Below are 16,445 nucleotides of genomic sequence, written 5' to 3' on the forward strand. Positions count from 1 at the left end.
TCTGGGGTATTTAATGATAATAAAAGGGCCTTTGATTAAAATCTGAGGATCTCCAATGAAAATGAGCAAAAAGATGGCAGAGAGAACATTCGATAAGAAAACATTCTTTCATGATTGACCTGCAATTCATGCTGATTACATCTTTTTTAATGGTAGGGGTAGAATACTTCTTTATTGTTAAACAAGGATAACATAAATTAAATTAAACTCTTAAAAGTTATGATGTGAAAGCTAAGGAACCAATTCCTGTTAATGTGAATATCTCCCTAATTCTTAAGGATGTTCTGAAGATTGAAGAAATTCATCATCAATTTGAATTAAAGGAACAAATATTGTAATATTGTTTAACATGAATATTTATGTAATTTCATAAATAAAAGCTCTTTATAATAATTTTGCGGGTGTTTAATCATGAATATGACAATAATTGTAAACTAGTTCCTAATGATAATGCAATGGCATGACTACCGATTAAGATACTACAACTTGAAATCTACCAAATCCTCCAATGCATTGTCAAAGGATGAAATCCAAAAAATTTGGATTCCTTTGATTGTATTCATAAACACAGATAGCAATGAAGCTACAAAGTAAGCTTTAGTTTCATCTTAAAGGGAGTGTTAACCAACATTTTTTGCCGTGATGTCATTTTTTAAAAAGTTTTTTTTTCTGATTTTCGTCAAATATTATTCAGTTTGGGTAAAGACACTGAGGTTACAGTGTCCAGGGAAGGAAATTTTACAAGAAGTGCAGATAACGTTGCTGAAGAAATTAACATATTCAAAGGTAAACTGCTCTTTTTACCGGGAAAAAAGTTCTGAATTTTTTTTCGGAAATAAAGATCTAAATCTTAACGCTATGTAACGCTATGTAAAACAGTTTTGTGGTAAAAAAAAATCTCTGGAAATAAAGTCATTCCATTTTGAGAGTTTTTTTATGATTTTTTCCCCATGGTTCCAATATGATTTTATACAATAAAAAGTCCTTTTACAGTGGAAACTGCATGGAAACAAAAGATGTTTACAACCATGGAAAAAAAGGGGCTTGATATTAAAAACACCCCTGACTATGTTCAATATGCAGATGCACAGAAGAAAAGTCCGTTTTATGAAAACGTCTAAGACTTGACCTTATTTTCCCAAGACAAAGGATTTTTTTAGAACTTTAATTTCTGTGATCTTATTTCATGAGACTTTACTGGCAGTCCCCATATTACTTTAGGGAAAAAAAATCCAAGGAATCTAAAACTCAGAACTTTATTTCCAATGACATTTGTCCTAAGACTTAAGAAAATTGGGACTTTTTTACCAAAAATTTTATTTCCAAGTTTTTTTTCCCAAAAAACTTTTTTGCTGTGACTTTCGATCATAGATTCCTCTTTTAAAGAGGCTGTAAACGTAATTTTAAGTTTTCCTCCATTTTTAAAGTGGCATGTCCGATTTACAACTGTCAGTGGGGCAACTAGAAGGGGGGGGCGAACCGAGTTTCGCCCCCCCCCAGCATATTTCGTTGTAGATTTTAATAAGTGACTTTATATACATAGTAAATATGACTAAACCAGGGAATAACAGACACTAAGAAATACATGAAAAGACACTAGAAGAACAGAAATTTTTTGCCGCTTCGCGCACATGTTAAATTAATTTACTCAAGTCGTTCATTTGAAAGCTGTTGGAAGTATATTTTTTAAACACAAGAACAAGTCATGGATGTTATATGAATTTGGTAAATATTATTGAGCACAGAGCCAACCACATGTTCAATTAATTTACTCATGTCGTTCATTTTAAAGCTGTCGGAACTATATCTTTTTAAACACAGGACCAAACCATGGATATTCAAAGAATTTGGTATACATTATTGAGCACAGAGCTAACCCTTAATTTAACAATAAAAAATGCGTTTTTTACTTTAAGTCCTAAAAACCACGTTTATTCTGAAAATTTGTTCGTATCCCCCCTCCCCCCATCCCAGCCCCTTAAATTTCAAATTTTGCCCCCCTCCTCCCTCACAAAAGTGCTAGTTGCACCACTGACAACTGTTTCCTTTCAAACCTTTGTTTTATCAAGGATTACATAGATATTCTTATACAATGTGTTCCAATAAACATGGGATTTCAGATTGTCAGAGGCCGAATTTAAAGAATTTGAGCCGCGGCTTAAATATGGTTGGTTCCACTTCAAATTGTACCAAATGTTTCAAGATTTAAGCCGGCGCTTCATTTATACCGGGTTTTGGCGGATTTAAGCCACGGCTCAAATTCTTTAAATTCGGCCTCAGATCTTCTTACTCTTTACATGATATATACTCTGGAGTCTGGAACTCAATGTTTAGCTATAAGTATAAGGATTTATGTCATCCTTGCTGGGAGAAAGCTTTGAAGTGAAAAGACCGTTGTAAATCTGACATATCAGTTTACAAAGTTTATCTCTACTTGTATTGGTTCATTGAATTTGTCATATATCTTTTGATTTATTTTAAGGAAATGAAAATATTCTTGAGTTTCAAGAGATTTATACAAAAACCTTTAAGTGTGAATATGAGCTGCAGATGTATCCTTTCGACACACAGGTATCTGCAGTACATGATAAAATTCGTTATTTATAGTCTTTTACAAAAACTATCCGAAATACATGTTCTAATAAGAATTATATATACTTTGGAGAAAAAAAAACTCAGCGGGAGCGGTTGAACCAGCGGTTGGGATCTAGCCTAGACTCTACGCAGTTCAGAATAAGAAATGCAACTTTTTTTTCTCAAATTTGAAATTCGTTCAATCAATAAATTCGTACTTTTTGCATTCATATTTTTATTCACTTTTTTAGTAGTTAAACACAATTTTTTGCTTTCGGTAATTATTAGTTTCTTTTTAGAAATGCGAAGTTGTAATGATGGTTAGAGATTTAGAAAAGAGAGTTTTGATAATAACTCCAGATAGAATAGTAATGGAAGGAAAAACTGTTCTTACACAGTACATTATTCTTTCATGGACATTGGGCTATAGCAATCAAAGTAAGTAATAACAAATACTAATTGATTTTTACATGTCATGTCCTTGTAAAATAACTGAATATCTTAATTTAAAAACATTCTAAAGATATCAATCAATAAATCTGTTTTGGGCAATGTTAAAAAAGCCCCCACCTTTGTCTCTAGAAAAGGCTTAATTACCAATGAAATTAATATCAATATGTCTCTAGTCAAAAAATTATAATTGATTTTATCTGGCTTCAATAAAGGAACTGAGTTTTTGCCACAAACTAAAAAAGTTTAATCCCTATATTTATCCTATCTAAAGATGTTAACCTTTGATATTTCAAACTATGATTATTTGGTCTAACATAATTCATAGTTTGAAATATTAAAGGTATACAGCATCCGGTTCCAAAGATATAGTGATTAGAAAAAACTCAATTCCTTTGTCTGAATTAAAGGAACTATAAACACTTGCCTACTTACCTCAAATTCTGATTTTTGATTCTTATATTTTTAAACTGATGGTATGGTACCTAATGGTATTTCAAACTTTGACTTTAGGAGTCATCTGACCGTCGCGTTGTATGCGGCTAACTAACTCACATAATTTCCAAACCCCTAGGGTATAAAGATTTCAAAGCTGCAACGTAATTGTTTCTCTTTGCAAAATCCTCATGTATTAATTTCGTGACAGCCATGTTTATATTTGAGTTAACTGCAGTGTTTGTAAATTTGATTTTATTTTTCTAGCCTCACCAACGGATGGAATTCGTCTTGTGATTTTACTGAAGAGAAGAATAATCAATGAAATACTGACAACCTATCTTCCTTCTTTCCTCCTTATTGTTATTGTTTACACAACAAACTTCTTCAAACCCTTCTTCTTTGAAGCTGTAGTTACGGTCAACCTGACAGCTCTGCTAGTACTCACAACACTTTTTATCAGTGTCTCAGGTATTTTGTATACACTATAGTACAGTTTCTTAAGAAAATATCGTTGAACAAAACTTCAGAGTTTCCTTCTTGATTGCGTTGATTTTCATTTAAGAAATTCGAAAAAAAATGTAAAGAAAACAAATAAAATAATATTTTTAACACAAATATTAGCTTCCGATACTGGGTTTCATTACGATACTCTGTCTTATAAGTTTCGGGCTCAATGTTATACAATATACATGTGTCCATAGAGCTTTTTGTTAATTGTCAATCTAAGACAGGATATCAGTAGGAATGGATAATTTTCACGTTTCTGAATTCTAAAAAACAAACTGATTTTTAAAATTTGAAAAAATAAATTAGTCTTTTTTGAACTTAAACCTAAACATTATATTTTAAAAACTTTTCAGGAGCCCTTCCACCTACAGCCTATGTGAAAATGATTGATATTTGGCTCATTTTTGCACAAATGATTCCTTTCTTTGAGGTGACATTCCATATTTAATGTTCAATTTCCCCTTTCACTTTTGTCGCTTAAGATGGGTATCGCTTTCGGTAACAATTTTAAAATGCGAAGAAATGTTTTTAAGTCATTATGTCGACGAGCGTTTTTAAATAGTTTGTTAATGGATAATTTATAAATCGTTCTATACCTAATTTACAGGTTTCTGGTGTAAAAAGGTAAAAAAAGTTTAACATTTTCTTAGTTTGATCATGATCATTATCATGATGATGATTATGATCATGGGGATGATGATGATTATGATCACGGGGATGATGATGATGGTGATGATCAATCAATATTGATGGTGATGGTGATGATGATGATGATGATGATCATGCTGATGAGGCTCATGATGATGATGATTATGATGATGATGATGATGATGATGATGATGATGATGATGATGATGATGATTATGATCATGATGATCATGATCATGATGATGATGATGATGATGAGTATGATCATGATGATTATGATCATGGTGATGATGATGATGATCATCATCATGATCATGATGATAATGATCATAATGATAATGATCATGATGATAATGATCATAATGATAATGATCATAATAATAATGATCATGATAATTATGATCATGAGTATGATGATGATGATGGTGATTTTGATGATGATTATGATGATGATCATAAACAAGATCATGATGATTATGATGATTATGATTATCATGCTGAACATAATGATCATGATGATATAGATGATAATGATAATCAAGATGATGATCATGATGCACTTAACTATTCTTTTACAGGTACTGCTGCATACCTATATGGACAGTAAACGGCAAGAAAATGAAATAAACCACCATGGAACAAGTCGCCAAATTAAACCTAAATCACCAAAGAAGGTCATTTACCAAAATCACTCAACAATTTTCAAGACGACATTATTCAATCTTTTTAATTCATTGTATTCTTTAATTTGAAATACACCCTCAAACGTAAGTGTATGCATAGTTAAAAAAGTGGAGTATTTCTTGCATTTTTAAATAGTTTAAAAATCCCTTTAAAAGATTCTGATTGAAAGAATTATTTGATTAGACTAACCTGATGTATGATGGTAGCCTAGTAGCAAGAAATGAAGAGGAAGAGTTGAATGCCCGAAGAAAGTTCTATGATTTATTACATGAAGATGAATTTTATATTAGGCTTGGAGATATTGCAGGTAGGATATAAAGAATAACATAAATTTCAGGTAGTGTACAATTTTTATAGTTTTATTTAGCCAGGACCTCTCTAACCATTTCTGGTTGTTTCGAATAAGAGTAGTAGATAGATAGATATATATTTATCATTAAAGTACATAATTTTACTTAGATATATTCTTTAAACTAACACTTTAATGAATCATAATACTCATGATCATGATTATGATCATCATCATAATCATAAAACTCGTAAGTACTTCTTAAAGGACTGTCACGCCATGAAATTTCAAGTAAGCATCTATTTAAAAAGAGAATGATGCCTGATTCACAACGGTACCCTACAATATAAATGTAGGGTCACTTAAAACTGCCTCTGCAGTCCCAAACAGATTTAAAATTATGTGTTTCATTTTTCCGTTATTAAAATGTTAGACATAATGCATATTTACTGTTTACATACACATTTAGTTTAGAAATTAAAATATTATTTATTATTTTTATAATTTAGTTTTTTGTTTAGCTAAGATCATTTTGCCAGTGATCATTTTCCTATTCTCTCTGGCGTACTGGACATATGGACTGTTCTATTATTTTGTAGGTGGAAATTATATCTAGAATTTATTGAAATAAAATATATGTTTGAAATAATTTTAAGGGTGTTATAGTAACTAGAGCTGTAAAAACGAGTTAAACCTAATTTCTCTTCTCTTATAAGTTTTCAAAAGCTCTGAGAACCTTAATTAAAGTTTGTGGCTCAGCTCTGATGGAAAATATTTTTTTAATAAGACATATTTAATTCTTTTTGTTAAATAATTGTAAACAAATGTTTTTTGTGAGCATGAATTAGTTTTTCTTCTCGATGTGCAGAGTACAGGGTTTTCATGAAAATGTTATTTTTATTTCGTTAAGAGATAGATAGAAATCCACCAAGAAAAGATATAAAATCTTTGTAATACTTCTTCAAAACTATAATTTTGGGAAACTTAAAAAAAATTTCGTAAGCTTTAACTTAAATTTCCGGAATTTTCCTATAACTTTCTACACAAAACTGATTTATCAATAAAGTAAGAAATATTATTATTTTATATTTGAAAAATACATAAAATTCAGTATACATACAATATGCATGTTTTAACCTATTAGCATAAGTGACGTATAGTAATGCAAGTGATGAAATAATCAAATGAATTAAAACAAAAAGTTGGAATTTTTTCTTCTGTTTCGGTCATGAAAATATTGTGTTTTATTAGTTTTCGATTAAAGAATAGAGGAAACCTTTTATAATGACGTTTTTTAGTGGGCTTATCTTTATTGTTATTCGCAACTTCCTAGATGTTGAGTTCAATGCGGAAAGAAAGGACAGAAAGGATATAAAGGACAGATAGGATAGAACGGACAGAAAGGATAGAACGGACAGAAAGAATAGAAAGGAGAAGGACAGAAAGGACAAAAAGAATAGAAAGGATAGAGAGAACAGAAAGGATAGAAAGGATAGAAAGAATAGAAAGGATAGAAAGGATAGAAAAGACAAATCAAGGATAGAAAAATATAACGGATAGAAAAAATATAACGGATAGAAAGAATATAACGGATAGAAAGGTCAGAAAGAATAGAAAAGATAAAAAGGCTAATAAAAATACAAAGGATAGAAAAGAAACAAAGGATAAAAAATAGACAGGATACAGAGGATGGAAAAGAAAGAAAAGTTAGACTAAATAGAAAGGATAGAAAAGATAGAAAGGATAGAAAAAATACAAAGGATAGAAAGGACAGAAAGGATAACAAAATAGTAAGGATAGAGAGGATAGAAAAGATAGGAAGGATAGAAAGGATAGAAAGGATAGAAAATACATAAAGGATAGATTGGACAGAACTCTTCTCTGCTTGTTGAACCGGATAATTAAAAGATTGAAAAAAACAGATTAGAGGAGTTCATAGACAAATAGAAAGACGAGCGACTGATAGATAGATAGATAGATAGATAGATAGATAGATAGATTAATGGATAGATGGATCGATAGATATATAGATAGATAAACAGATAGCTAGATATATGCATAGAAAGATAGAATGGATAGCTATTAGCTAGACAGATAGATGGGTCGATAGATAAACAGAAAGATAGATACATAGATAAATAGATAATTAGACAGATATATTATAGATAGATAGATTTATAGTCAGACAGATAGATGAATATATAGATAATTAGACAGATAGAAGGTGATTTCCCGCGTGGGAAAAAGTTAGAATCTAGGTGGTTTCCCGCAGTATGCGCTCCCCTTCAAACCTGTGAACAATTCAACTTAACGCGCGTATAGATATAAAGAACCGCGCACCACGGGAGTGAAGTCTTCTTTCATTGTGTGTAATTCATTCATGGGAAACCAGATGTTTGAATGTAATGTAATATTTTCATACATATTCCCATATATATTTCTTCCTTTATGTATACTCCTTTCCATATACTTCTTTCCTTATCCTTACATACACACTTTTTCCCATTATTTCTTATCTCATACAAACTTCCCATATACTTCTCATCCGTAGCACTACTTCTCATATACTTTTTATCATCCTTACATACTCCTTCCCTACACTTCGTATCTTTTTATTCTTTCCCATATACGTATTATCCTGATATTTACTTCCCATAAACTTTTTATCCCCTTTACTTTTTATTCCATATACATTTCCCACGATATTCTTACCATGATATATAATTCTTACCTTGTACACGTGCACTACTTCCCATATACTTTGTATCCTTATATACACTTAACATATACTTTTTCTTTATATACATTTCCCACATACTTCTTTATCCATAAATACAATTCCCATATACGTTTTTCTTTATATACACTTTCCATATACTTTCTTCTTTACATACACTTCCCATATACTTTCTTCTGTATATACACTTCCCATATACTTTTTATCCTGATAAACACTTCCCATATACTTCTTATCCTTATACACTTCTTCCCATATATACTTCTTGACTGTAGCACTCCTACCCATTTACTTTTTTATTCTTATATATTCCTTTCCATTTACTTCTTGTCCTTATACTCCCTATCATATACTTTTTATCCTTATTTACTCCAATCCATTTTCTTCTTATCCATTCCTTCCCATATACTTGTATCCATATATGTCCATGTATCCATATCCTTTCCCTCTAATGAGTATTTAAAAATAAAATTTCTTCCCCCTAAATAGTATATTTTGTAAAGCCGGGGTAATGTAAAATTTTAAAGTTAAAAAATATCTCTAGGTGGCTGGTCGGTGTTATATTTAAAACATCAGCCAACCATGAAGGTACATAATTTCACAAACTTTTTAAAATTTCATTTTCATATAATAAAATTTAGACGTTCATGATAGGATTAAAGGGCAATTTTAAATTAGGCTGTGCAACTGCGCGGTTTCAATCAAAGGGTTTGTATAAAAAATGTTACTATTTATTTTCTATTCTTCGTTCGAAAAAATGTTGTGTCTAATTGAGTTAAGATTAATGTTTTCTAGGTGGCATTTTGGAATTTAGAAAGTTAAAATATGTTCAATAAAGAATTATAATTTAATTACTTAATTACACAATAAAATCTCAAGAATTAAATTCTAAACAACGTGAACAATAGAAATATTGAATTAGATTTTACTTTTGTTTACAGAGCCAGCTTCTGGTACCCTACAAAACATTAAAAAAGGGAGAAATACCTGTTTTTAAAATTGGGGAACCAAAATATTTAGAATATACATATTACGGGACTGTTACGAAAGAGAACTTCTAAAAATTCGATTTCACTAAAAATAAAGACGCAGTTGAAGTCACACCCATTGCGTGACACTTTTAGAGAACATATGAATGATTATAATCTAAATTTAGGACTTTACAAAAGTGGCCTCGCTGGCCCCCTCTCCCCTACCGAAAAATCGGAATCAATATATTTTATATCATATTTTTGAAAATCCTTCTAATTTTTTTTCTAATCAAATAATTTAATTTAAAATTTAAACTTGCAATGTTCTGAATATATTTTATTTCACTTTTAAAAGTATTTTATAATAAAAATTAATTGCTTATGAAGGGGGGGGGGGGCTATCCATAAAACTAATTCTAAAGTTGATATGCTACCCGCGCATTTTTCGGAGTTAATTTTCTTTCTTAGATATCTTTAGCAAATTTAAACATTTTTTGCACATTACAAATGTTTAACGTTATTTTTTCAAAACTGCCCTATAAGAATGGGAAACGACCGAGGAAGTCTAAAATTGACTTACAAGACACGGGATTGAGTCCTGACTGGGCCTTCACAAGCTGTCAAGTCGGAGTGTACAAAGGGTCCCCCCCCCGAAATTGCCCCCTCTAAAAAATNCCCAAATCTGTTTGGTTTTAAAACTTTAAATGTGATATTTAACTGAATATTAATTAATAAATACAATTAATGAATGACTGAGTTACATGTTTACAGCTCTTATCAAAAACCTTCTTGTATGTATTTTCTAAGTTAAACATGTATCAACTGTTGCAAAATTCTGCAGGGTCTTGTCATTAAATGCAAAATTCTGGTGGGGTTATTTTTGCCTAATAAAGATGGAGGGGGCCTTGTGATTTTGTTTTTCGAGTTGTTATTGGGGAATGTAAAACAAGTTTATATTTTTTTTGGCCTTTAACATTAATTTAGTAAAGGAATTGGAGGGAGGTTATTTTTCTTTCTTTCTTATACATCCTAGAGATTTGCTACTTTTTATTTTGTGTTTACAGTTTTTTTTTGAGTTTTGAGTTTTGTTTCTTCGAATCCCCCCCCCCTTCTTACATTTGTCTATTTTTTACAAGTTACGCAATTTTGTACCTTTATAAGAGATACTAATCACATTATTGTTATATGTTATTTTGAACATTTAAAGTAAAGTTTATTATAAGTTGAGTAAACTATTATCCTTGAATTTGGTTTGTTCAATTATTTTCTGTAGGATTTACCAGTAATGAGAAGTTTTAAAACCAACTGAATAATTTCTACGGTTAATTATGCCTACATTACATAATATGCCTTGAACTTAAGTAACAGAATAATGACAAATGAGATTAACAGTTCTTTGTACTTATCTTAGAAAAAAGATGGAATTGATAACTCTTACGCAAAAATCGATGAAAATTTGGCTAACTAGTTCTTATCATTGAAGCTATAAAACTAGTGCTTTATGGTTCAGTTCCAAAAAGATCTCTGGGGCTACAAAAGAAAGATAAGTGAGTAAGTGACGAGAAGCCAAATGCGTTTAGACACTTGTAAGTCAACCCAGTCTTGAAAATTCTATAGCTTTCCATGAATATGTATAATATTTCCTACGTTTCTGATCCCGCATATATAATAAACGTTACTTTTTTCACAACCTCCATATCCGATAGTAATAAAAATCTAATAAAGATATTTCAGAAAAACTCGAATACAATGCCTGCAAGACATGCAAAGTGACATTATCTACAATTCCTGGAATCTGCGCCAAATAATATAATTGCTGCATTCACGCGTTCAACAACCTTTATGTTAAACGAGTGAAGAAAACTTGGAGATTTCAATTTAACTATTGAACGGTAACTATATGGTGGGAATCATAAACTAGGGGGGGGGGGATGACGACTGTTAGAATCAAGTTATGTTTTTTAATAGTTCTATAAATATTAAACACAATAATTGTGTAGTGTACTCAGACACATTTCACTCAACAAGTTGTTTTCAATCGACATGTATATAACTATGGTTTCTCACTACAAAATAGACATAAGATTACTTGAATGTCGTCTTCATATTCCTCAGTTTTACGCATCCATCATTTATAAATCATTATACACTGTGAAAATAAATATAAATATTTCTTAATTTTATATATATAAAATATGCATTTTTTATCCACATTATGATTTTATATACTTTCTTCAGCTCTGAAAATGTTCAGGGTATAACTGAGGATTAAAAAACAAAAAACATTTAATTTACATAAATAAATGTCATCATACGAAATAAACAAAAAAGAAATAGAACAATGAAAGGATATTTTGTAATGTTGATTTTGTAATAAAGATATGAAAATTTTATTAACAACCCCATTGAATAGATTATCAAAACAGATAATCTTGATTTTAAACATGATCATGCTTATTAAGCAACAGAGTTTAGATACTCTACATACCCCTGGCTCTTATACATTCGTAAATTGGTATAGCTTGTTGTTGCCGGTTAAAGAAAACTTTGAATAAAAATACGGTTCTTAAAATGGAAATATTTCTAATGAATTGCTCGCAAAGAGGAAACTCAAAATTAAAATTGACTTAAAGATTTAAATATATGCACTTATATGTTTATATTCATATTGGGAAAATCCACATGTCCCAATAAACACGGGGAAACAAAGACGACTTTAAGATTAAGACTTTATTAAGTGATTACAGTTTGACGAATAACAAAGATTCTTTCAAAATATGTTTTCTTCATGAACTTTCTAAATTTGGTTCTAATTACAATGTAAAAAACTTTGGGTCAGAATTTTAAAAAATTAGGAACCGCGCTTTGAAATTAACTTGGAGTTTTTGCTATTTACTGGTTAAAATAAATCTACTTATTGAGTTGGAGCAGTAGGATACCATGACGAGATTATACACCTAAATACAGTAAATAGTAGACAGTGTTTAGATGTTTCCAGGAATTATTTTGCATTTTTGTCAAATGTTTAATATTCAGACAAACATCGTTTTTAATGGAAATTAATTATTATTTAAGCCCGCCATTTTTAATCGTATTCTATAATCTCCCATCTTAAATGATTTGTTTAAAGGGAGTGACTAGCTAGATATTGTAGTTAAGCTGAAAGTGCAACTGTAGGAGTCATTTGATACCAATGAGACATTTTTACGGTGTACAATTTTTAAATAAGAGCGTATAAAGTCTTTTGTTATATTTGTTTAAGTCAGCAGAAGAAACGTTTAACACTTTCAGCTCAACTGCTATGCCTAGCAAATCACTCTCTTTAAAGAGTACAGCTAGATTAGTTGGGTTTGATCATAGCAAATTAACAATCGTAAAAATTTTCATTTTTTAAAAATTCATTTTAATCCAGTTTATAGTTTTACAATTGGTATTAAAAACGTAAATTGGCCGTCAGTTCAAAGGGACTGTAAGCGTAATTTCAAGTGACACTGCATGCAAAGATCTCAATTGCGAATTTACAACGGTACCATTGAAAGCTTTGGTATAACCAAGTATGATTTAGATATAAATGTTGTTGTTTTTAAAATTTTTTTTTTTTCATTTGCGAAAGTGATTTGCGCATTTCTTACTTACCAAAATAAACGCCAGAAAAACGACGGTATCTTTCAAATGTTTGATCAGATTAAGGTTTCAAGGGAATAGTTGAAAATCAGGCATTGTCATTTTTGCATGAAGGGTCAATAAAAGTTACGTTAACAGTCCCTTCAGGAAGTAAGAAAATACTGTAAAATGCGTCAACATGTTACAAATTTATTGAAAGTATTTATTCTAAGCATATATCTATTTAAATATAGCTTGAATATTGTCTACATTGCACCGTATTGAGTAATTGTGGGAATATGGTCAAAGAAAAAAATCTAGAAATCTAATATTGGGAAATACAATATTTTATAACAGGTTATATCATATCATTAAACAATTAGAAAAAAACATCGTAAAACATTTTTTCCCCTGAAACTATTATTTAACTAACTGCAAAGTATCGACACCTAAGCAATGTGTAATTTAATTACAAAGAATTCGTCGAAGAAAAAAAAGATTTTTTTTCAGTCTTTCACTGAAAATGTCAGGTTCACTGTAATTTGTATTTTTCTTAACCTATAATTTTTACAATCACAATCTATACAACTAAAATTAAATAAAAAATTATGAAATATAATTTTTGTTAAATTCTTGTTTTTCAGGACTATTTGTTAAATGTAAGGAGAACATGCTTTACTAGAAATTAAAGGTTAGATTTTGTAAACATTTTAATGATAAAATTATGATATTAAACTTAAAAAATTTAAATTTAAATCAAAAAAATAACCACTGACAAACAAGATTTGCAAAAATCTAGATAAAATGACAGCAAAAATAGACAACATGAAAAATATGAAGCGCACAAAAACAATTTATATCATTTGATAAAAAATTATTAAGTAGGCAAAACGAATTCCATTATTCGGAATTATCTAATGAATATTCAGATTTGCAAAATGGTTGTGAGATGTCTGTTTGTGTGCTTATGTGTGTGTGTGTCTGTTCCATCAGGATCTGGTAATGTGGAGGGAAGCCTAGGGGGTGGATGGCACTACAAAGGCAGAATATATTTCCATATTTTTCTTATTAAGCTTTCATTTTTCTTTGGCAGGGTATCTCAAGTAAAAACATGGAACTTTCTTGTGGAAATTTGAAGGTGTACCAAAAAAAGCAACATTTTTTCTGATCTTTATATTTTTATCATTGTGTGAACCCAGATTTGCTTGGAATTATGAATATTACTTTGTAAATATAAATATTCTGATCTAGACCTTCAATATGTATTTTGTTAAATCGAATGGTCAAGGTTTGAAATATCACATGGACATCAGGTTGTACAGTTATCAGGATATCGCCGTTTGTTTCTCGAAATACAACGTAAATTAACTCAATAAGTAAAATTATTAAACTAGCGGTTCGCCGGGGGATGGAGAGACTTGTTAAACTGCCTAAAAGTTGGCCCTGTAATGAAAATAAGTTTTCAGTTGGTTGCCAATACCATTGTGTTCTAAGAATTCGTCCCATGTCTTATGAAAATATGAATTTTGGAATCAGTGATAGGATTAAGCCTTGATGATGTGCGTCCTAAACCTACTAAGCTAGATGATGTGCATCCTAAACCAACTAGGCTAGATGATGTGCGTTCAAAACCAACTAAGCTAGATGATGTGCGTCCTAAACCAACTAGGCAACCTAAACAAATATTAGGTTCAAGGTAGAAATAATTCTTCCTAAAACTATTCCTTCTATAGAAAAAGAACTCAAACAAGAATCTATTCTAACCTTCCATCACCTCCCCCCTCTCCCCTCTTCAAAACCTACCATCTACCCCCCCCCCTTCCCAAGTTCATAACCTACCATCCTTCAAATTCAATCCAATAAATTCCCACACACCTATTTACCACTCCCCTGTCCCCTTCTACATCACCAACCCCAACCCCTTCTACTTCCCCCCCCTTCCTTGAGACCCTATGTAAAGCCCTGAGTATTCTACTATACTGTTTAGTGTTGTGACCAGTGTAACTATAATAGAGAGTGGAGATAGTGAACTCAGAAAACGATATGAGGAAGAATATCTGAAGGAAATCAATCAATTATTTAAAATCTAATTGTACTTTAATTGAGAAAACACTGGTTTTAAAATTATTTAAAATCTAATTGTTTCCTGGATGATGTATAAAGTTTTCTGGGATGTTTTAGGTTTGATTCCAGCATTATGTTCAAGGGTTTTGGCCTTTGGGTAACATATTTGTTGTCCTGAGCTGAAAACTTTAGAATGGGATATCCTTAACCTGATCTGTTAATTAATCCAGAGATTAATAACATGAGGAGAACAAGCAATATTTAATCTGGAGATTAAGAAAAAGAGGAGAAAAGCATTGATCTCGAGATCCACCTTTCTAAAGTTTTCAGCTCTGGTCATATTCAAAGTTTCCTAGATGATATCCAAGTTATCCTGGGTACTTTTACACATGGAATTTTAGTTTTTTCTTGTGTGAAATTGAAGATAGGTAATATTCAAGGTCTCCTGGGTGATATTCAAGGTTTCCAAGGTGATCTGTAAGGTTTCTTGGGTTTTTGGGTGATATTTAAGGTTTCCTGGGTGATATCTTTCCTAGGTTTCCTAGGATTTCATTCTGGATGATTTTGAATGTATCTTTTTTTGCATTTAATGTATATGGGTGTATTTAAGGTAGGACCAAATTTAATGAATATGACTGCATACTGTCGGTTCAAATTTGAATCACTGATTAAAATCCTTCCTTTATCTTTAACAATTTGAATCATGCGTTGGATCAAATTTTAACCGGCAGCTATACGTAATGGTATTAGCTTTACTTTAAGAAATGTTTGTGACCGGCAGCTATACTTTAAGAAATGTTTGTGACCGGCAGCTGGACGAAATAATTGATTATTTGATTGTACACAGGCTAGAGAGGAGCAGATAAAGAAAGTTTTTCAACCAAAATTTGAATTTTATCTTTACAACGATGAAGGTAGATTTTAAAGCGATCGTGTCTGTCTCAGAATGCATTTTTCCCCAGAATTGTGAAATTCAAATACTTTTTCCGAAAATATTTAGATACAGTGTGTTTCATCAAGTAAGATTAAGATGAAATACAAATCGCCCTTGATGTGTGAAAGTAGTTTCATGACAAATTAAAAATGGTTTTAAATGTGGTCTAACTTAGTGGTATTTTAAATATGGTATATTTAGCAGAAGTTAAGGCGATTTACGCTTATTTGATAAAGCTAAATTTTTCGTTAATTTTAAGAGCAGAAAAAAACTGGACCACAATTTAAAATCTGTATAATAACATTAAATACACTTCACAAAAGATTAGTTAAATGTCGTCTTCCTAATCTAAAGTTTTATGGTTCTCAGCGTATGTACAGAAGACGATAATTCATTTTGTTGAATTTTCAAGAAATGATGATGTTTTGTGAGATACCGTATTTTATTGTAATATTTATGGTTCTAGGAAGAATTATAAAACAGAAACTCTCAATTCATGAGATTCAACAAATTCTACTCCAGCAGAGTCAACATTTAGGTAGGATA

At 30.7% G+C, this 16,445-nt stretch overlaps 2 protein-coding genes and 1 long non-coding RNA gene across 3 annotated transcripts in view; all 3 read left to right on the forward strand.

Moving 5' to 3' along the window:
• The first annotated feature begins 244 nt into the window (after positions 1–244).
• LOC111695387 (glutamate-gated chloride channel alpha) lies at positions 245–6,239 on the forward strand. The gene is made up of 10 exons (XM_023464707.1): positions 245–323; positions 439–590; positions 695–786; positions 2,483–2,571; positions 2,874–3,012; positions 3,727–3,930; positions 4,323–4,399; positions 5,196–5,291; positions 5,485–5,608; positions 6,112–6,239. The coding sequence occupies exons 2-10, from the start codon at positions 445–447 to the stop codon at positions 6,204–6,206; spliced, it is 1,062 nt and encodes a 353-aa protein (XP_023320475.1). The 5' UTR covers positions 245–323; positions 439–444; the 3' UTR covers positions 6,207–6,239.
• A 4,797-nt stretch (positions 6,240–11,036) lies between these two features.
• On the forward strand, positions 11,037–14,005 carry LOC111695382 (uncharacterized). Its single transcript, XR_002763861.1, has 3 exons — positions 11,037–11,190; positions 13,546–13,592; positions 13,831–14,005. It is a non-coding gene; the product is annotated as an uncharacterized LOC111695382 (long non-coding RNA).
• Positions 14,006–14,441: 436 nt separating this feature from the next.
• Positions 14,442–16,445, forward strand: part of LOC111695372 (uncharacterized) — a 17,747-nt gene continuing 15,743 nt past the window's right edge. Inside the window, 4 exon segments of the mRNA XM_023464687.1 lie at positions 14,442–14,597; positions 14,889–14,964; positions 15,813–15,879; positions 16,366–16,437. The gene's annotated coding sequence lies outside the window, so the exon portion shown is untranslated.

Source organism: Eurytemora carolleeae, unplaced genomic scaffold (genome assembly GCF_000591075.1).
Source record: "Eurytemora carolleeae unplaced genomic scaffold, Eaff_2.0 scaffold219, whole genome shotgun sequence".
Classification (NCBI taxonomy): domain Eukaryota; kingdom Metazoa; phylum Arthropoda; class Copepoda; order Calanoida; family Temoridae; genus Eurytemora; species Eurytemora carolleeae.